The sequence below is a fragment of the Martes martes genome (assembly GCF_963455335.1).
Source record: "Martes martes genome assembly, chromosome: 15".
Lineage (NCBI taxonomy): Eukaryota > Metazoa > Chordata > Mammalia > Carnivora > Mustelidae > Martes > Martes martes.
In genome coordinates this window covers 6,575,561-6,597,958 of record NC_137903.1, presented here as the reverse complement: position 1 = coordinate 6,597,958, position 22,398 = coordinate 6,575,561, and the positions used below count along the sequence as shown (strand labels likewise).

General features: G+C 44.2%; 1 protein-coding gene across 1 annotated transcript; it reads left to right on the top strand.

Annotated features, from left to right (window-relative positions):
* Positions 1-2,084: 2,084 nt before the first annotated feature.
* On the top strand, positions 2,085-21,686 carry SH2D1B (SH2 domain containing 1B; the record flags this gene model as incomplete). Its single annotated transcript, XM_080825067.1, has 4 exons — positions 2,085-2,248; positions 17,762-17,825; positions 19,864-20,029; positions 21,649-21,686. The coding sequence occupies 4 exons, from the start codon at positions 2,085-2,087 to the stop codon at positions 21,684-21,686; spliced, it is 432 nt and encodes a 143-aa protein (XP_080681193.1).
* Positions 21,687-22,398: the final 712 nt, after the last annotated feature.

The window sequence follows — 22,398 nt, the reverse complement described above, 5'->3', positions numbered from 1 at the left end:
ATACAAAAGTAGTGATCCCAAGGGGCACGTGCACCCCAGTGAATGACATGGATGGAACTAGAGGGTATTATGCTAAGCAAAATAAGTTACTCAGGGAAAGACAATTATCATATGATCTCACTGATTTGCAGAATTTGAGGAACAAGACAGAAGATCATAGGGGAAGAGGGCAAAAAATGAAACGAGATGAAATCAGAGAGAGACAAACTGTAAGAGATGCTTAATCTTAGGAAACAAACTGAGAGTTGCTGGAGGGGAGGGGCTGGGGAGATGGGGTGGCTGGGTGATGGACACTGGGGAAGGTGTGCGCTACAGGGAGCACTGTGAATTGTGTAAGACTGATGAATCACAGACCTGTACCCCTGAAACAAATAATATGTTATATGTTAATTTTTTTAAAAAAGGCCTTGGAGGAAACAGAGATGTTGATCAAAGGGTACAAACTTACAGTTATAAGATGAGTAAGTTCTGGGGAATCTAATGTACAGCATGGTGATTATAGTTAATAACCCCATATGACATACTAGAAAGTTGCTAAGAGAGTGGATCTTAAATGCTCTCATCACAAAAAAGAAATGGTAAACCGGTGACAAGACAGAGGTGTTAGCTAATGGTATGGTGGTAATCACCTTGCAATGTATAAATATACCCGATCAATGCATTGTACACCCTAAACTTACACAATTGTGATCTGTCAACTATATCTCAATGAAGCTGAGAGAGAAGAGTCTTTAGAAATTACCCTTAGGGATGGGGCACCTGGGCGGCACACTTGGTTAAGCATCTGACTCTTGGTTCAGCTCAGGTCGTGGTCTCAGTGTGGTGAGACAGAGCCCGCATTGGCTCCTCACTCAGCACGGAGTCAGCTTGTGATTCTCTCTCCCTCTCCCTCTGCCCCTCTTGCTCATTCACTTGCTCTCTCTCTCTCTCTCTCTCAAATAAGTAAATAAATAAATCTTAAAAAGAAAAGAAATTACTCTTAGGGCTAACTCTGACCCTCAGATAACAGAAGCCCCCTTTCCCAAGAACATCAGCTGGTAGATATCTATCTTGGTAAAAAAAAAAAATGTTCAGGAAGGAAGGAAGGAGGGAAGGAAGGAAGGAAGGAAGAAAGGAGGGATGGAGGGTAGGAAGGAAGGAAGAAAAGAAAGGGGAGGAGAAAGGATTTTTCATCAATACCAGCTTGTCTAAAGAGGGCTCAGTGTCTCTGGCTGGATAGACTCTTCTTGGTCTTTCTTCATGGGGACACATCACTGCTGCCCTCCAAAATGGGAACTTCAAAGGATCTGAGGATATTCAAACCAAAGTTCCTGTACTCTTGTCTTCCACCAAGAGGTGCATCCCTGAACTAATTTGCATACTCAGATATCCCTCCCACCTGCACCGGCTCCTTCCCCAAAAAGCATAATTCCGGAAGATGTTAGCAGCAGCCTTGTTCATCAATGGCTAGGAGCCTCAGCCAGGGACGGGCTGTCCTCCCCCATCGTGCTCAATTGCTTTCTATTCCCATTTTTGGGAAAAGAACATCTTCCATTGCTCATGCCATTTGACCCGTGGAAGTCCTACCTTTTCAATTGTTCCATTACATCAGGACATACATGGACTCATTCAGCATCTGTGCACTTCTCCAGCACCTGCTTTTTAAGTTTAGCAGAGCATAATCAGAGGCAGCTTCAGCAGGCCATGGGCATCCATCACAGCAAAAAGCAGTGGGGTGCTCTCTGAAAGGAACACCAGCTGCCAGAGAAGGTAAAAAAATGGATTTATGGTGCTATACAGGGCTGCAACCCAGGTCAGGGTACCTCAGTGTCAGCCCTTCAGCCCCCGCCATCGACATCGCGGAGGAGACTGTGGCTCAAACTGCTCTCACATACTTCTGTGAATCACACTAGGGTCATTTACAGGCTGACATGTGTGGTCACTTCATCACCCCACCCTTCTCACTTCCTGAATCTTGCAAAACTCTCTGAGTCCCGCAGAACCGCCTCGTCTCACTCCTACCAGCCAGCGGAAGAGCAGCCTCTCCAGGCTCCCCGAGGCTCCTTCCTCCAGTTCCCTCCTCGGAGCCAGCCCTGAACTTGGGGATGGATTACAGGGCTCCCAGCAGGCTCCCCATGGATCTACCCTATTACCACGGCCCTCTGTCCAAGAAAGACTGTGAGGCCCTGCTGCTGGAGGACGGGATAGACGGCAACTTCCTGATAAGGGACAGCGAGTCCATGCCGGGAGTCCTGTGCCTCTGTGTCTCGTGAGTAGGCTCAACCTCCACACATTCTGAACCCTACCCCGAGTGTGGTCCTGATAGTTGAACGCAAAAGAAGTTGTGCTGCGCTCTGACCTTGCGGCCCCAATGAGCAGAATGAAAAAAAGCGAGGCGGTGCTGGGCGAGCGTGCAAGGAGTGGGTCTGTCCCAGCTCTGCCACCTGCCCTTCTCTCCCGGGAGCAAACGCCGCCCCAGCAGGACCCTCTGCAGCAGGGCAGGGCGCGGGGTATAGCGACGAAGCCAAGGGCTTCAGGAAGCATGAAGGTCGGGGGATGGAGAGAAGGTGCCTCGACAGGTCAGCTCAGTTGCTATGGAAAAGGCTCGATGTCCTTTACGAAATTTTTATCTGAGAGAGAGACTAGGTATTCGCGTATGTTCTGCCAGTTCCATCTGTGACACTTACAGTATGATTTCAAATTGTGTTAGGTTCATAAAGCGCTTCCACATGCATCATTTCCTTTTATCCTTCTTATAGCTTATCAGTGCCGGCATAAGCATTTTCTAGATGAAGAAACAGACCCGGATTTCTCCAACGACTTGCTTGTGTTAAAATGCATCTGGCACGGTGGGGATATGGACATTGGGGAGGGTGTGTGCTATGATGAGTGCTGTGAAATGTGTAAACCTGGCGATTCACAGACCTGTACCCCTGGGGATAAAAATACATTATATGTTTATTAAAATTTAAAAAAAAATTGGCAAAAAAAAATGCATCTGGCATTTCCAAAGAGTTCTGTATGAAGTTCAAGAACCCCTTTGCTGAAGGAGCTTGTTTAGTCCCATTTAGAAAATGTGGCGGCGGGGAGGACCTGGGTGGCTCAGTTGGTTAAGTGTCTGCCTTCAGCTCAGGTCATGATCCCAGGGTCCTGGAATTGAGCCCCATGTTGGGCTCCCTGCTCAGCCAGGAGTCTGCTTCTCCTTCTCCCTCTGCTCCTTCCCCTACTCCTGCACTCTCTCTCTCTCTCTCTCTCAGATAAATAAATAAAATCTTTTAAAAAATTTAAAAAGGGGCACCTGGGTGGCTCAGTGGGTTAAGGCCTCTGCCTTCGGCTCAGGTCATGATCTCAGGGTCCTGGGATCGAGCCCCGCATCGGGCTCTCTGCTCAGCAGGGAGCCTGCTTCCTCCTCTCTCTCTGCCTGCCTCTCTGCCTACTTGTGATCTCTCTCTCGCTCTGTCAAATAAATAAATAAATAAATAATCTTTTAAAAAATTAAAAAATTTAAAAAGAAAGAAAACAATCTTGAACAGGTATCAGTGGGAACCTACTATCTTTAAATGCTCTCTTTGGAGAGATCACTGAAATTTTTCTTCTGCCTGCTAAGGGAATTAAAACCGAAGTGTGTCTATGAATATGCGTCAGTGCTTCTGAGAGTGAGGACAAAAAGGACTGTTGTGACTAACAGAATAGGCAGAGAGATCCCTTTCCTTTGTTGTAGGATACCAGGGATGCAGGTGAAAGGAAGGTAGTCTGAAGGGGTTAGTAGTTGGAATTTTCACGTTACCAGCGATGATGAAGGTGTTTTCATACATATTTTTAGCCGTTGGTAATTCTTCTTTTGAGAGTTGCGCAATCACATTCTTTTTAAAAAAAAAAAAACGCTTTATTTATTTATTTGACACAGAGAGAGAGATCAGAAGTAGGCAGAGAGGCAGGAGGAAGCATGCTCCCCGCCAGAGCAGGGAGCCCGATGTGGGGCTCGATCCCAGGACCCTGAGACCATGACCTGAGCCGAAGGCAGAGCCCTTAACCCACTGAGCCACCCAGGCGCCCCGCGCAATCACATTCTTTACCCATTTTTAGCTGGAGTTGTTTATCTTCTGTTCTCTATTTTCTTCCCTCAGTTCCTACGCATGAAGGTAAAACATTTTTTTTTCTCTAATAAGGGCATATGCACAAAAGAAAACTATAGACCAATTTCAATTTCAATTAATATCCACTTTCAAGAAATTACTAACAAAACAGAAGCCAGTAACACATTAGAGGAGAAAATACACCATGTTCAAGTTCAGTCCATTCCAAGAAGTCAAGGATGGTTCCACATTGGGTAAATTAGTAGTTTAATTAGGTATTAGCAGGTCAAAGTTGACAAACTGCATAACTCACTCAAATTTGCTTAAAAGGTGTTAGATAAAATTCAACATCCATCCTTCAATTAAATGCACACACATATAGATGCACACACGCACTTGCACACTTTTAGTCATACAAAGCTAGATAGATACTTTCTTAACCAAAGGCCGGGTAGAGCATAGGGAAATCGCTGCTTAAATCATAAATGAGCCGACGATATTCATTACCAGTACTACTAGGGAGCATTTTCCAGGAGAGATGAGCAAGTGTAATTAGCCAAAGGAAATAAAGGTAAAAATAGAAAAGGAAAAGGCAAAATTATTATTTGCAATTGACATGATTTTATGTCTGTGAAATCTAAGATTTAATTGAAAAAAACACTTAAAAAGTAAATTTAAGAACATTCAATTAACAGTATCTGCTTATAAAATTCAAATTAAAATCAATATCTTTTTCATTTAAAAAAACAGTAACCAGTGAGAAAGCATAATAAAACTTGTCATTGACATGAGCAAAAAATAATAATAATACTCAGGAATAAAGGGATATGAAATGTGTAAGGTTTGTAGCAAGAAAACTTCAGTACCTACTGGGGAACTCGCTAGAAGATGTACAGGAAATTAGGGACTCAATTTGGAAGCATATCAGTTTTTCACAATTAATCTATAAAATCAGTATGTTTCCAATAAAAAAGATTAACAGAATTTTTAAAGTTTTCATCAAGGATCATAAAGTTTATTCAGGTGGGACATGAAACACAAGGACCCTGCTAGAATAGCCAAAAATATTTTTTTATTTTTAGATTTTTTATTTATTTGTTTGACAAACAGAGATCACAAGTGGGCAGAGAGGCAGGCAGAGAGAGAGGGGGAAGCAGGCTCCCTGCTGAGCAGAGAGCCTGATGCAGGGCTCGATCCCAGGACCCTGGGATCACGACCTGAGCTGAAGGCAGAGGCTTTAACACACTGAGCCCCCCAGGTGCCCCAAAATATTTTTTATTTTTAAAAAGGGACTAAGGGGGGGGGGCGCCTGGGTGGCTCAGTGGGTTAAGCCTCTGCAGTCTGCTAGGGTCATGATCTCAGGGTCCTGGGATCGAGCCCCACATCAGGCTCTCGGCTCAGCAGGGAGCCTGCTTTCCCTGCCCCCTCTCGGCCTACCTCTCTGCCTGCTTGTGATCTCTGTCTGTCAAATAAATAAATAAAATATTTAAAAAAAAAAAAAAAAAGAAGGGACTAAGGGTGCCTAGCTGACTCAATCAATGGAACATGTGACTCTTGATCTTGGGGGTTGTAGGTTGGAGGCCCGCCTAACATGTGGAGATTACATAAAAATAAAATCTTAGGGGCGCCAGGGTGGCTCAGCTGGTGAAGCGTCTGCCTTTGGCTCAGCTCATGATCTCAGGGTCCTGGGATCGAGTCCTGTATCTGGCTCCCTGCTCAGCGGGGAGTCTGCTTCTCCTTCTTTCTCTGCTATTTCTCCTGCTTGTGCTGTCTCTCTTTGTCAAATAAATAAATAAAATCTTAAAAAAAAAAAAACTTCAAGAGAAAAGGAGTTTGGTGCTGACAGATCAGTGGGATAGAATACAGAATCTGATAGAAGTAAGGCCAAATACATTGGAATTTAGCATATGATTTAAAAGCATGTTTCTCATCAACGATGTTGAACAACGATGAATGGTGTTGGGTGCTTGACTGGTCATTTTGAAAAAAAAAAATACACCTGAATGCCTTTCTTCTTGCAGTAAATTAATTTGAAATGGTTCTAATGCACAAGTTATTTTTTTTAAACATGAAATCATGCGTACTAAGAAGAAATGATGAACTTTAAAAATATATGCCTGGGGCTGAGAAGGGCCTTTCTAGGCAGGAGGTAAAGCTCAGAAGCCAAAAAAGAAAAATCTGATGAATCTGACCACTATCAAAAAAAAAAAACCAAAAAACCCTGCTGATAAAAACAACTTGAAAGACTATCAGCAAACTGACGGACAAGTGAACCTCATAGACAGATAAGTGTTTTTAAAAGTCAATACAAAACTAAGGAAAGGGAAAGAGAAGGAGATTCTTGGAAAGAGAAAGTGAAAAAGAAAGAAAGAAAAATGCTAGATCTCACTCATAACTAGAGAAATAGAAACTGGAAGAACAATGAGATATTATTTTTAAATGTTTAATAGGCAAGAATTAAAACTATGGAAATACTCAGACAAAGTTAGGGTGCCAGGAAGCAGACACCATTGCACAGGTGCACACAGTCTCTTCAAATGGCAATATGACCCAAATATAAAATTCATGGATGTAACCTTTGACCCCAAATTCACTATTAGTGAATAAATAAACCTACCGTGGCTGGCTGAGTTGGTAGAGCGTGCGGCACTTGACCTTGCGATTGTGAGTGTGAGTCCCTGTTGGGTGTAGAGATTAGTTTTTCTTTTTTTTTTTTTAAGATTTCATTTATTCATTTGACACAGAGAGAGAGAGAGACACTAAGCATGAGCAGGGGAGCAGCAGAGGGAGAGGAGAAGCAGATACCCCGCTGAGCCGGGAGCCCGACATGGGGCTTGATCCTAGGACTCTGGGATCAGAGTCCTGAGCTGAAGGCAGACACTTAACCGATTAGCCATCCAGGAACTCCAAGTGTAGAGATTACTTTAAAAGATTTTTTTTAAAAACACCTTTTAAAAAGGATTTTTTTAAATAATAGCCTACTTTATCTTACTTATGACAACATGAGAATGTGCAAATTGATTAATAAGATTGGGTAAATCTATATATGGTATGAAAAAACCTCCAATATCTATGGTAAGAAAAAGGCAAGATGTAAAACGTGATCCCATTTGTGTAAAAAAAAAAAAAAAAAAAAGGTATGCCCGAATCCTTGCATATTCTTACACAATTTCTAGGAGGCAGGTAAGAGACTTGCAATAGTGGTTACAGCTAGGAAATTGAGAAAGGGTGACTTGGGGGAGAAGTGGCAGATGTATTCATTTGATAACTTTACACTGTTTAAATGTTTTTTATGTGCATGTATGACTTTTGTAACGAAAAAAAAAAGTGTACAAAAAAGTAGTGAATCCCTGCTAATCTATTCAAACGCTGTGCTAGGAGCCAGGGGAATTTCAATAGGGAACCTGCATTTTTTTTTTCCCCAAGGAGATCCAAAGCATGTAAATCAATTTAAAAAGAGTAAAATATAAATTTAAGAAGAGACAGTTTTATACAAATTGAAGAGAAAATACGAGCAGGAGAGTCTTCTTAGGAGATGGTATTTGAGCTGGGACCTGGAAGAGAGGTAAGATTTGATCACATGGAAGTGGGATAGAAGGCATGTCAGGGAGGGAAGGGAGCAGGAACAGAGGTCTATAGGCAGGACGTTTGAAAGCACCCATGAATCATACAGGGTTCCTGAAAGGTAGCTTGGAAACCAGCTTTTTTTTTTTTTTTTTAATTGGGTCTGAGAAGAATGAGTCCATAGACAGCAGGGAGATGTAGCTGGTTCCCAAGCAGGCAAGTGACAAGACTAGAACCCTCCAAACTCCCAATGGGAGATTTAGGGATGCAATCTGATGTATGGAGGATGCACCAAAGGGGACAGATGACGGTGGTTGTGCTTCTGGGTGGGAGATGGTGAGGAATTAGCGATGGCGGGGCAAGCAGCCGGAATGGGAAACGAAGTTGCAAGGATATCATAAAGACAGGAGACCTTGATCCAGACCTCAGGGTGGGTAGTCTCTACTGGAATTCTTTTTAAAAATCAATATTTATTTTCAACTATTTTGTGGAGTATCAACCCAGCTTATGTGTTCTTCTAGAGCGCAAGTCACTAAGGGAGGTGAAAAATAGTTTAAAAAATCAAATGAAGAGGGAAGAATACATATTTGGGGCCATCTGCCTATAATCAGGCCTCACCCTCTTCCCTGCCCATGTCCCTGAAAGGCAGACACGTTTCAGGTACCCCCAGGCTTAAGGCTCAGGTCCAATGGCTCCCATCGAAATGGGCCTTAGCATGATCCTTGTGAAATGATCACACAGCTCAGTACAGACCTGGTTGTTCCACTAATTGAACAACTAATTGAACTAGTGGTTCAACAAATATTGAAAGTCTCTTATATGCCAGGCACTATGCTAGGCACTTGATTGGTGCCTTCAACATAGCTCAAAGCCTAGTGGGGAAAATAAAGAAATTAATGGAAAAAGAAAATAAAGTACCATAGAGTGCATGCTGATGACTGCACTCTCATCGGGGCGTATGGGGACTGAGAGCAGGGAGGGAGCCCTCAGTGAGCTGTGGAGCGCCTGGACAGAACTGGGACCTGGAGGATGAATAACAGTACCTTTAGGTATTCATTCAGCGAGCATAGACCAAGCACCTCTTATGCTCCAGACACGGTTCTAGGCACTGGTGAAAGAGTGATGAATAGTACAGGCAGCAGGCTTGCCCTCCTGAACACACATTTCAGCAAGAGGAAACAAGATGATGAAAACCAAATAGGATCATGGTACAGGGAGGGACAGAGAGGCTACTGCAAGGTGGGTCACACAGGAAAGGTCACACAGAGCAATCCATGCTTTGATACACAACCTTATGTGAGCAAAGCCAAAACGATGTGCAACACCAGAATTAGCCTTCTTTCCCGAATCTATGCATTCAGAGCCACCATGAAGGTGCGTTCCTCTGAGCCAAACACTGGTCAGCAGGTCGCATTCCTTATCTCATCGACTCTTTGCGAAGCCGTGTCTAGTAGGTGACATTATCCCTACTTTGTGGGGAAAGAAACAGGAGCTTCTTATTAAACAATTGTCCAAGCCCAACTTGGCAGTATGTCATTACGACCCCTCTTACCGATGTCCCCAGGGCCGCTGAAATGTGTTCAAGGTTGTGACCCTGGAACTGTGTTACGACGCACCCAAGCAGGGGACTTGAGGGCTTGGCAGCAGACCCTGATCTGTGGAGGCCTGCCATTCTGCTCCCAGAACCTGGGCGGCCCCATCTCCTTCGCTGCATTCATATGGCAACATCCCAACGTCCGTGCTCTCACAGACCTAAACAAAAACATTATGGGGAAGTTTAGAAATAAAGTCATGCGGAGAGGTGGCCCAGCAGCAGATAGTATTGAACAGAAAGCTCTGTGGTAAATGTGGACAGGAAATGTGACTTGATCTCAGAGCCTGATAGAAAACGCCAACGTGCCAAACCACTCTCTCTGCAGTGTGACTTGGTGAGTGTTAGAAGCTGAAACCGGGTCTGCCTTTAGAATCAGTAGTCAAAACAGAGTAGATGTGGGGAGATTCAAGGGCCTGAGCTGTGGGTCTGAGGGGCAGGGGGACTTTCTGTAGCCAGCAGCAGGCCACAGGTGGGAAGAAGAATCTGGGCTGTGACTTGCCAAGTGCCCTCGCTTGGGAGGACACAGCATTAGGAAGGTCGAGTGGGAGATCCCTGGGGAGGGTGTCTCTCAGATTCTGAGATCTTTGGAAAGACTCTAGAGCTCACAGAGAAAAAGATGTTTCAAACGTTTTTATTATTTTAGAAAAATCCATGGTAGGGAAAGGTCCAAAAAAAGCCACCTTTTCAAAAGAAAGCAGAAATGTTTTCAGTTTCTCCACATGAAAATGACTATTTCTAATATTTCAGTATATGCGCTTCTAGACTGTTCTCTACGCCCCAGTTTATTACACGCGACGGTTTGCGAATTTTTTTTTGTCAGTGCATTGTTGGTAACATCAAAGAAAGCCAATACACATCATCTTTTCGTGATTGCTTACTATTTTATTGCTGGGATCTGTCATAACTGGTACATAATCATACATTTAGGTTATTTGCACTTCGGTCCGATGGACCCAATGTAACTTGAGATAGTTAACATTTTTGTGCATACATCTTTGCAAGTTTGCCCAACTCTCTCCTTAGGATAAAATCTTAGAATTTTTAACATTTTAACACACCTTCACCAATTAGCAGCATAAAAGGTTGTCCCAAGGCACAGTCCAGTCAAAATGAGTGAGAAGGCCGGAAGTCAAAAGTCTTAAAACACTTTTTATTGATGCGTGTTTCACACTTGCTTCAAGGCCCAGAGAAACACAGACTACCCAGTTGTCATCATAGGGCCGAAAGTTCCATTTCCTTCAACTGACCTTTTAACGTCCGGTTTAAAATAAAACTACAGACTTGAATGTGAAGATGTTTCCCTGCCTCACTGGTGACAACGTGAGGTAGTCTGCTAGTTGTGGACTCGTCATGAACGGAGCAAGGACACCGAGACCCCTGAACACAGCCTCGCGTGATGGCCATTTGTAAGGCTAAGCCCCACTGGAAAGAGTAAAGCAATTCAAAGATAGGCAGAAACTCAGAAAAGCTGCATTCTGGCTTTTTCTTTCTTTTCTAAATATTTTATTTATTTATTTATTTATTTGTTTGTTTATTTATTTATTTGAGAGAGAGAGAGAGAGAGCACAAGCAGGGGGAGGGGCAGAGGAAGAGGGAGAAGCAGGCTCCCCGCTGAGCGGGGAGCCCAATTCAGGACTCGATCCCAGACCCTGGGATCATGACCTGAGCCAAAGGCAGACGATTAAGTGACTGAGCCACCCAGGCACCCCATTCTGATCTTCTCCAGCTGAAAATTTCCATCTCAACTAAAAGGTTATGCCGAAGATTTTAAAATGGGCTTTATAAGCCCTGTGTATTTCTCACATTTAAATGGGGTTGAAGATTTCCATGGGATAGCCAAGAAAGCAGGTATCTCAATACACCAAGTATTATAAACCTTAGAAATAATTGAGTGCCTGTCCGGACCTCTTTCCTTGTTGTCCTGTCCAGAGCCATCCTCACCATGGGTCACTCTCATGCTGGAGGTCAAGATATGGCATATTTACTAAGGCCCCAACAGCAAATATAGGAAATATTTGTTTTCTCTCTAACGCCAAGATGAACCGTGAAAACAGTGAGAATCATATATGTAAAATGAACTTAAATTTGGTTTCTGTATTAGAGCAAATATAAATTCTATTCATATACCTTTTTCTGCCATGGTCTTTATAGCTTTATTGAGGAATCATCAATATAAAATAAAAAGTGTACAATTTGATGAATTTTGACATTTGCCTGCACTCATGAAACCATCACCACAGCCCAAATAATGAACATTTCCATCACCTCCAAAACACCCTCGTGCCCCTTTGTGAACTTCCCTCCCCACACCACCCGCCAAGGCCCCAACACAGCATCACCTACTTTCAGGCACTATAGATTCCTACGTGTTTTCCAGAATTTGTAACGTAAATCAAATCATAAAGTAGTAGCCCTTTTAGTCCGACTTCTATCGCCCAGAGTGATTACTTTGAGATTCATCCGTACAGTTACACGCGCCAGAGTTCATGCCTCTCATTGGTATTCCATTCCAGGGAGACATCACAATCTGTTTACTCAACCAGAACTATCACAACTGAAGTTGGTATGAATTATCTGCAACCGATCTTGTGGGCATATGGTTCCATTTCACTCCGATGTGGAAGTTAGGAAACAAAACAAACAAACAAAGGGAAGGAAGAAACAAACCAAGAAACAGGCTCTTCACTCTAGAGAACGTACTGCTGATCACTGGGGGTTGGGGGGGATGGGGGGACAGTCCCCAGGTGATGGGGATGAAGGAGGGCTCTTGTGATGACCACCCGGTGACACACGGAAGTGTTGACTCACTATACGGTACGCCTGGAACTAAGATAACACTGTGTCAGCTACGCTAGAATTACAGTTGAGCCCTTTTCAACTGTTTGTTTTGTTTTTGTGTTTATGTTTGGATAAAGACCATTTCAGAGTGGCCTGTGAGCATGGAGAGTCTTAGAAACGCAACCACTGACATTACGAACGGCTCAAGTGGCAAACTCTGCTCTCAGTAAAAAGATACCAACTTCTATAAAGATCCAAAAGTTTCAAAACAGATTTTTTTTTTCAAATTGAAGAACAAGGGATGAGATTGCTTGAAGGTAAACAAATCAGAGGAAAGTATTCAGTGCGCTGAAACTCTGCAGCCTTAGCCTTCCCCAAACCTTATCAACAAATAATGCTTTTCCAGTGGATGGGAAAAAACTTGCGTAAAAAGCCCTCAGAACTCAGGGAGGACCACACTGATTCACCTTCCCTCCCTGCCTACTTCCCTCCCCTCCCGCCATCCCTACCTCTCTCCTTCCCTTCTTCCACATCAAAATTGTACTAAAAAAACCTATTTTACTTTGAATTCTTCATTATCAGTGAAAATTTAATAAGGTTTGGAGCATTTGGAGTGGTTGGTTCTTGTATGTCAATTAATTAATTTTATTTATTTATTTGAGGGAAAGAGAGGTGGGGAAGGGGCAGTGGGAGAGGGAGAGAGGATAGAATCTTAAGCAGCTTCTGCGCCAAGCTCAGAGCCTGACATGGGGCTCCGATCCCAGACTCTGAGATCACTACCTGAGCTGAAAGCGAGAGCCAGACGCTGAGCTGACTGAGCCCCCCAGGTGCCCCAGTGAATCTAATCTAACAATAGCTTATATTACAAAACATATAGTTACCTTATGTATTTTCATTAATTTATACTTTTACTTAATACTTTAAATTTATGATTTTTAGATTGTAAAGCTGTTTATGATTTTTAGATTGTAAAGCTGTTTAAATCTATTAAATATTTCATTTTCCGATCTTTGCTTTTTAAATAAAGAATATAATATTGGCATTGTCACTTTTGTGCCAATACTGCCAATCTCAAAAACTGCACATTTGGGCTTACAGGTTGTATGCATTTCAGCTTTTGTAAACTTTGCCAAATTGTTCCCCAAGACATTGGTATTTAATTACATCCCCCTTAGTTGTATGTAGAACCTTCGATAGCTTCACATCACGGCCAGTATCTTCCATGAGTAAACTCTCATGTCTTTGCCAATCTGGTATGAAATGATATCTAATTGTGGTTTAATTTGCGTTTCCCTGATTGATAGTGAAGGAAGACGTCTCTTCATGTGTTTATTAGACATTTCATCACCCTTTTTTTAAAGGTACATTAACGTTCTCATATGGTAGTGCTGTGGTGATTTCTCCCCATCTGTGGACTTTCTCACTCTGTTAATAATACATTTTGATAATTGGAAGTTTTAATTTTAACATAGTGAGTTTATTAATCTTTTCTTAGGGCTCGTACTTTTGGTGATGTAAGAGCTCCTTCCTTAACTCAAGGTCATGAAGTTGTTCGCTTACACTTCCTTCTCCTGAGCTCACTGTTTTGTTTTCAATCAGAACGTGAAGTAGGGATCCAATTTTATTTACTTCCACATTAAGACATTACCATCACCATTTAACAAATAGTCCATCCCTCCTCACTGATCCGCTGTGTCAGCTCTGTCATATACCAAGTTTTCAGCCATGTATGGGTCCGTTTCTGGGCTCTCTGTGTTATCCCATTAATATCTTTTCTGCCCTGGAACTCGTTCTCACTGTCTTAATTACAGCTTTATAAGATTTGAGACCCGTTGATACAGAAACACCGCCTGCCGTCTGCCACACACACACACACACACACACACACATACACACACCCCATTCTTATTTTTCTTATTTTAAATTGACCAGATTTGGGGTGCCTGACTGGCTCAGTTGGAAGAGCATGCAACTCTTGATCTCAGGGTGATGAGTTTGAGTCTTATGTTGGGCGTAGAGATTACTTACAAGTAATCTCTTAAAGAAAACTTAAAACTTAAAAAAAAAAATCAAGCATATTTTTGTGCAAGGGAGGGACATGACTTGACTCACATTTTTGGGGGCACACAACTTAAAGACATTTATTAAACATTAGACGAAATAAGAATCAATGACAAAATACGTTATGCTAAAATCAAAAGCAAATCGATTGCAAGTAGATTGCAAATATTTATGCTATTTATCTGTATGGGAAAATCTTTTGAACAAGTGGGGAAAGTTAATAAAGCTCTATAAGTCAAAAAACATCTGATTCGTATGTTTGGATAAGGGCTACCCTGGCTGTTGGGTAAAGAATAATAATTAACGACATCGGAGAGAGAGAGAGAGGAAGAAATTGCTAGAACTAAGTCCTTGAACAGATGACAATGGGCAGTCTTCAGTGGAAGAGGGATTAGCGCCAGAGAGTGGCAGGCAACGTTTGTGCGTGGTTCTGAAGGCTGAGGATGTGAGCGCCCAGGACAAGAGCCGTGGCAGCTCAGAGTCTGGGAATTCCCTTCTGATTGCTTCAATCTCTGGGAAGTCATCAGTGAAGTGAGGCATTCCGGGTTTCTGAAGAAAGGGGACCGGGTACACTCACTGCTGAGGGAACGGAGATGTCAGTGATTGCCTGGAGGCCCCAGAGCAATTCAAACTGAAAGTGAGACCCGGCCAGCATGCCAAGGGAATGAGGACAGGCGAGCGAGAACAGTGGAAGGTGGTAAGGCCAGAGGACCAGAGGCTCTGTGGTCAAGGGACTGATGGGGTCAGCGAATGGAGGAAAGGACCTGGGCGTGGGGGCCAGAGAGTGGGATGTGTGACATTCACGGTAGGTTGCAGGTACGGGCAACCACAAGCTCAAAGTTATAAGCAGGGCTGCGTTCAGGACTTACAACCCATGCAGTTGCCCAGAGCCGAGCGTTCACAGGGCTTCAATACTCTGCTGTCACCATCTCAAAATTTCTAAACATTATGGGGGTTTGGGGGTTGTTTTGTTTTTTAAGTACATCCTTTTTTTTTTTTTTTTGAGATTTTATCTATTTGAGAGAGCGAGCAAGCCTGGGGGGGGGAGGGGCAGAGGCAGAAGCAGAGCTGAGCCGATTCCTTGCTGAGCCAGGAGCCCACCATGGGGCTCGATCCCAGGACCCTGGGTTCATGACCCAAGCCAAAGGCAGATGCTTAACCGACTGAGCCACCCCGGCGCCACCTAACCATTTGTTAGCAAGGGCCCTTCTGTTTTCATTTTGCCCTGGGCCCCACCATCCTGGTTGTGAACACAGAGTGAGGGGTTGACGTAGGTGCAGGACGAGCCCACTGGGGGAGAAAGTCCGAGGACCTGAGGACCTGGAACGCTGAAGGGTAGTGTACATATGGACTGCAGGTGCCAGAGATTTAGGCAGGAGTAGCTCTGAAGACAGTGACTGTGAGCTGAGAGCTGAACCCTAGAGAAATGAGTGGCAACAAGCCGGGGCAGGAGACGCCGCAGCAGAGAGGGGTAGTAGGCGACATCACCTACTACCATGGAAAGCACTGGGTTTGGAGGCAAGAGGGCAACAACCCAGAAGAGCCCCGACAACAAGAAAACTGGCCTCCCCTCCAGGCCCTGCAGGGAGGGGACTTCGGGAGAAAGAAGCAGCCTTGTACACGGGACAGGGGAGGCTGTATCCTGGAGCAGAGCCAGTTTCTCTTAGAGCAAGAAGGTGACAGGGGTGTTTAGAGAACAGGCTCATGACCTGCAAGACTGGGCTTCCTCTAATGATGACAGCAGGGACTGAGGGTGATGAGAGGAGCCCCGGAGGTTCGAGGCACAGTGGAGGCAAGACTGTGAGCATTGGTCAGGAAAGGCTCCCCCGTTACCCCTGGTGATGGGGTGAAGACCTAGGGTAAGCCGGGTCTTTTTATGCATGTTTAGTGCAAATGCATGCTGAAAAACCCTGTTTCTTTTACAAATTTTATAAGCAGGGTTTATAAATAATAATTGGAACAGGGGACATTAAAAAACAAATTTTTATGTTTACCCAGTGCCACTATAGCCCGATAAAGTAGATACTCATCTCACTGCTATGTAATCTCTGATAGAGTTTTTTCCCCCTCAACATTCCAAAATAAGGACATGTAGGTATCACAAGTTCAATAAATCAATTTCTTTGTCAAGCACTATTGCAACGTGGCTTGTTTTTTTCATTTTAAATGCTTTGCAAAGAAAAAGATCATATTCGGGGTGCCTGGGAGACTCAGTCAGTTAAGCATCTGCCGTCAACTTGGGTCACGATCCCCAGGTCCTGGGATCGAGCCCCACTTCAGGCTCCCTGCTCAGGGGCGAGCCTGCTTCTCCCTCTGCCTGCTGCTCTCCCTGCTTGTGCTCTCTCTCAAATAAATAAATAAAACAAAACAAAACAAAACAAAAAAGAAATGATATTTGAGCAATGTCTGTCTTTAGAACTTGAAGTAGATGGCTTTTGGACTGGTTAATGATAGAACCTCCGTTGGTTTTAGTCTTCCACACTCCTCTGGTGCAGATTTTCTTAGTTGATAATAGAAGGACGTAACTAAAAATGAAGTCATTTAAGAATTAAACACATGATAGTTGGGTTTCAAAGAACTATGGGATCAGCCAAATGCAATGTGTGGACCTCACTTGGATCTCTACTGGAATGATACCACTGTGAAAAGAAATTTTTGAGGCCTCTTCCATGTGGATAAGGTCTCATGTGAAATGTTTTGTTGCTTGCAATGTGACTTGGGGACACCCACTGGCTTATTCTGGCCTCGGGAACCCCCACAAAAAGGGTGGGGATTTGAAGTCAATTGTCAAAGCCTCCAGGCAACCAGTGATCAAATCTTCTGTACCTTAAAGCTCTAAGTTGATTCTAAATTCCCAATTCAGACAAATGATTCTTTGGCATCGGTGCAAGCCCTGGGGAGGGGGTGCACGGGGGGTCATGGGCAGGTCATCAGGTAATCTGAGCCTCATGTCAGTATCTCTTGTTTTTTTTTTGTTTTTTTTTTTTTACACTTTAATATTTCTGGGGAATCAGAACACGTTAAACAGTTGACAGAGACATTTAATGCATGCATGTTCCTCCTGGGAAGCTATTGTTAAATTGATCCCTTACAACTAATGGCATCTTGGAATGCCAATGTGGTAACGTATGTATGCTATGTTGTGCTTTGGAACTTGCTAGATTGGGTCTATTATCTGGATTCTGGATTCTGGTTAGATTACTTAACCAAGGGTGCCAATGAAGATCAAGAGAACAATACATCATTTCCTCGGGCAAAATTCGCAATATTCTGTTTTAATTAACACTAACTGTCTCCATCAAGTTCAAGGACATGTCATTTAGTAAGCAATACAGGAATGGCTCAATAGTGTTTTTTACGTTGTATCAACTTATCGCTTCTCAGCCTTTTGGCTAAGATCAAGCGTTATGTTGTATCAACTTAGAGCTGAGTGAAAAAACTAGAGAGAATACCAAGACCATGGAAATAGTAAATTCTCCCTCCTGACCCTCTTTGCTACAAGCCCAGACTTCCATGATCAGAATAAAGGTCCCCGTTTCCAAGCCTTTGTCTCTTTCAAATTCCCACAGATGAGAATGCCTGAAAATGATCAGTTTCTTTGGGGGACCCAAGATTGCCAAAGGCATTGCATGGAAAATAGAGTTGTAGGTAGAGGTGATTTGGTTTTGCATATGAGAACATGACAATTCACACAGTCATCTTTCCACAGGTTTAAAAATTTTGTCTACACATATCGAATCTTCAAAGACAGACGTGGGTTTTACAATATACAGGTAAGACTGTACGAGAACTCTTGTAATAGCAGCTATGAAAGATTGGGGGAGAACCTGAGATCATCTCTTGAACCTGAGACGTGGCCATGGAGAGGCATTGTAAAAAGGGAAGCAACATACAGTTTAGAGTCAGATCTGTAGTAAACTTTATCTTTCTCTGAGAGAAATGGGAAGAATTTTTGACTAGAATTCAAGACTATTATTCAGATGTGTAGACCCTGGCTTTCCCAGGGGTCAAATGCACCAACCTGGACTAAAGGAGAGGCCACTCCAGTGAGACGATGACAGAGTGACCAGGGCGGGCTGGAACAGGAAGGTGGGGAGTAGTCTGAGCGTGTAGGAAGACAAGTGAGCTCCACGGTCCATGAAAATACAAAGGGAATCATCACTCCACGGGCAGCCTTAGGGGTTTCTTTAATTTTTCTGGTTTATTGAGAATTAAGCAGAAAACACTTTCTGTTTTGAAATGATTTCTATGGCTTGGAAGTAGAGTATAATAAGATTAACTGAATCTTTACTAATGGCAGATCCTGAAATAATATTTTTGAAACACTTGGAGGTGAGGTTAAGCAAATTTTTCACTGCCAGATTTCTCTGAATCTTCAGTATGCTAACGTTCATTGTCAATATCGAAAAGAAATTAGAATATACCATGATCCCCAAACACAAGCACGCACACACACACATATAAGTGTATCTACGTGTTGGTGTGTGTGTAATTTTTCTTTTCTTACAAAAGACATTATTGAGGCAACTGACAAAATTTGAGCAAGGTCTGTAGATTAGTACATAGAACTACATCAAGATTAATTTCCTCATTTTAATCACTCTAGTGTGGATATGGAATGTTCCTGCTTTTTGGGAAATATTGACATATTCAGGGTTAAAGACTTATCATGTCCGCACTTAATCTCAAAATATTTTTTAAAAAGAGTATGTGTATGTACCCCTATATTTGTACATGTATGCACATGTACATTTAAAAAAAGAAAATGAAAAGCAAATATGTACAATATAAATGTTAACATTTGGAGTGTGAGGGACGCCTGGGTGGCTCAGTTGGCTAAGTGTCTGCCTTCGGCTCAGGTCATGATCTCAGAGTCCTGGGATCGAGCCCCTGAATTGGGCTCCCTGCCCAGCAGGGAGCTTGCTTCTCCCTCTCCCTCTGCCTGCCCCTTCCCCTGCTTGTGCTGTCAAAAAAAAAAAAAAAAAAAAAAAGATCAGTAAAATAAAAAGAATTTTTAAAAAATTGGGGATGTGGGTGAAGGATATGTATAAAAATTTTTTAAGTATTTTTTCAACTTCAAGTCTGAAACTATTTCAACATAAAATGTTTTCTAAAAAGCAACGTATAAACTCTTTCTTTTGTCGTGCATGCTTTGGGAAATTGTGATAATTCCTTAATACACCATTTTTTCTCTTGTCTGGACAAAATGGAGAGGCATAGGAAACAGCTATCACTCGGACACGGGGCATTTCTTGGAGGGGTAGCAGTGCCCTTAGAACCTGTCCTGAGGGTTGAAGTGATAAGCTTATATGGAACCTCCCTGCGGCTGACTTCTGTGTCACCGGCGTGTCTGATGGAGGTTAACCACACCACATGTCCGAGAACCTTCTGGCTTCCACCCCTCTCTACAGACTGACATGGAGCTGTATGAGAACCCCAGTGATCATTGAGAAAACCAGGCTCACATCTGACATCCGCTCCCAGAGGGCAGCCGTCTGCAGGATAGCTCTAAGAACTGTCCCAGACACACTTACCAAGGATGGGGGCTCACTCAGTACTGCAGACCTGGGCGGGTTCCCTTGATGAATCCTCTTTACCTGCAGTAGCTCGAGTCGGGGCCAGGCTTCAAAACGAAGGTTTCTGTGTATTTCTATCGGTGTGAACTCTTAAGCAGGAACCGCCCGCTGCTGGTTTTCAGTCTGCAAGCCCAGAGGCAGCCCTGCTCTGAGGGCTCAGACCGCTGCTGGGAGAAGTGTCACGTTGCACACACAGTGGAAGGTGACAAGCGATCTCCTCCTTGTATCTTGGCAGACTGTGGAAGGTGCTCCCAAAATGCTCTTTTCAAACCTAAAGGAATTGATCTCCACCTTTGAGAAACCAGATCAAGGGCTGGTGGTTCAACTTGGACATCCGGTAAAGCAAACCAGCTCCTGCCCGCGATGGAGAAGATCACAGATACAGTTGGATAGTATTTACGGTAAAAACTCTGACATGGGGGTTGGATAGTATTTACGGTGAAAACTCTGACATGGAGATTTGGATAGTATTTATGGTAAAAACTCTGACATGGGGGTCAGAGAGGAACCTTACTTCCATTTCTTTCACTGGCCGACTTTGTAGAATTTATGCAGATACACACCATGTTCTATTGTTTTATCTCTAAAAGCTTTACCCACCAAAAAGCAATGTCGATCTTGTTGGGGAGCAAGGCCTTTGAGCCCGGAAGGTGGCCAGTGCACGCAGCGTTCTGCTTGGCTAGTCAGGAGAGCCAGAGTGGTCCCCGGGGCATTCTGGGAGAGCTGACCTCAAGCTCATCCTGTGACCCGGTGCGACCCACAGGCTTGGGAACAGATGGACAAGCAGGCAAGTTTTTCAAACGAGAAAATTGCTTCGCTGCCCTCCCCAAGGCTCATATGGTTACGTTTTGCTCAATATTTGCTGAGCATTCATTTATTTAGTATTAGGGGACAAATTATTTCCGATATATCCCTAATGGAATTAAGCCATGGAGGAAAATGAGAGATGGCCAGTAAATCAGAAAGCAGAGAATCCACGTGGAGGCCCCTCAAGCTGTATCACTAGCAGCCACAATTGCTTACCCGCCCCCCTTGAAACCTGCCCTCAGAAAATCATCTCTAGTATCTGTAGTTACAACGTGGTTTGAATAGAACAGGGGTTTCCTAAGACATTTACGGTTTACTCGGGTTTTCCCATGATGGCGTGAATGGCCTGATTCCAAAGCAGAGGGATTTATTTCAGTTATCCCTGGAGGGTGGGGAGGACACACTAGCTAGGGAGAAGGGCAGAGTTCCAGGAAGCCTGCCATCACCCCACACTCTACTCCCTCTGCTTAAGTCACCCCGCAGACCGTCAGCGAGCTTCTCGCCTCCCAGCAAAACCGAGCGTGGGTTTTTAATGATGAAAATAACAATCCCTCCTTTGCCGCTCTTTCTCAGCCCCCTGCCCCCGCCCAAGGACTGCACCCCCACATTTAGCTACAGGTGCAATCCCACGGCCACGTTCCGCCAAAACTTACAGGAACAAAAGCACAGAAGGGGGCAGCAACACGTGCGCCACAGTCCTTAGGAAAACCCAGATGAGCTGCCGAGGCTGGTGGGGGCAGTGCTCGTACCTGTCCAGCAATGACAAATGAGTCATGAATGCCAAGAGGAGAGTCCTTTCAAGTTCTTTCCTAAGAACTGGGCGGGAGTCTTACCACCCCGGCTGCCCATGCTTGATTAGCCCTGGTAGGTAAAGGGGAGACATCCTCTCCCCAGCTCGCTGGCTTCCTCCCCTTCCCTTGGCGTCCTTAGAATAAGCTTCAGCTGTTCTCACTCAGAGGGAGACACAGGTTTTCTGCAGGTGAGTGGAGGCATCTGGAACGGGAAACCTGGATGCCTAAACTTACCGGGAGACCCCCTATTTTGCCAGGAGAGCTCCCTGCAATACGTCCGCCCCTGAAGATGTCACCTTGATGTGGCATCGAGGTCATCCTGTGCCGGGGGAATAGGTCTTCTTTCCCTTGAGTGAGGTTGGTCCATGTGACTCCTAGATGGTGACCCTCATGGCTGCTCTTCTGCTCCCCCCCCCCCCCAGAGAACAGTAACAGCGACTATGTGGAGGTCTTGCCTTGAAGACAAGGAGACTGAGCGAAGCAATCAGAGAAGAGGGGGTGACAGCTCTCATCGGCAACCCTACTTCTCCTGCAGGCGTAAATCTGGAAGACTGAGACTCTCCCGGTCTGTGACTGAGGAGAGTCTGCCTACCAGCCTCAGAGAAATCGATCTCCACATCCCTGCCTCGTATGCATCCACCATGAGCAGCTTTGAAACTCCTTCCCTCCTCTCACGCTTCTTGCTCGGAATAGGACAGCCTGAACCTATTCTCCTTAACTTATTAGAGATGACATAACATCATGGCTGACACCCTCCTGCAGACCAGGCGATCGGAGGCACAGCTTCATACAAAAGAGAGTGCACTTGGCCATGAGTTAGGAGCCTGAGTTCCAGTCCTATGGCTATGTGACTTTGGAGAAACCTCTAGCCCTGTCTGGGATCTCCACTTCTTCATGTGGAAAACAAACACATGTTCCTGCCTCTCTGCGGAGCCTGGATGTGTTGGGTGCAGTGGAGGAGTCCTGGGGTCATGGAGATGGACACAGGAAGGGTTAAGAGCTCTGAGTCCCAGCATCCCAAACAGCCAACATGAACTCCATTTCTGCCTGTCCCAGTCTCGGTCGTGGCCGGGGCCCTGACCTCCCCCCTGCCCTTCTCCCCCGCCATTCTAGCTCTTCTCCTTCTCCTAATCTTGATTTTCCTGCCAGACATGTGCACGGAGACACTTTCT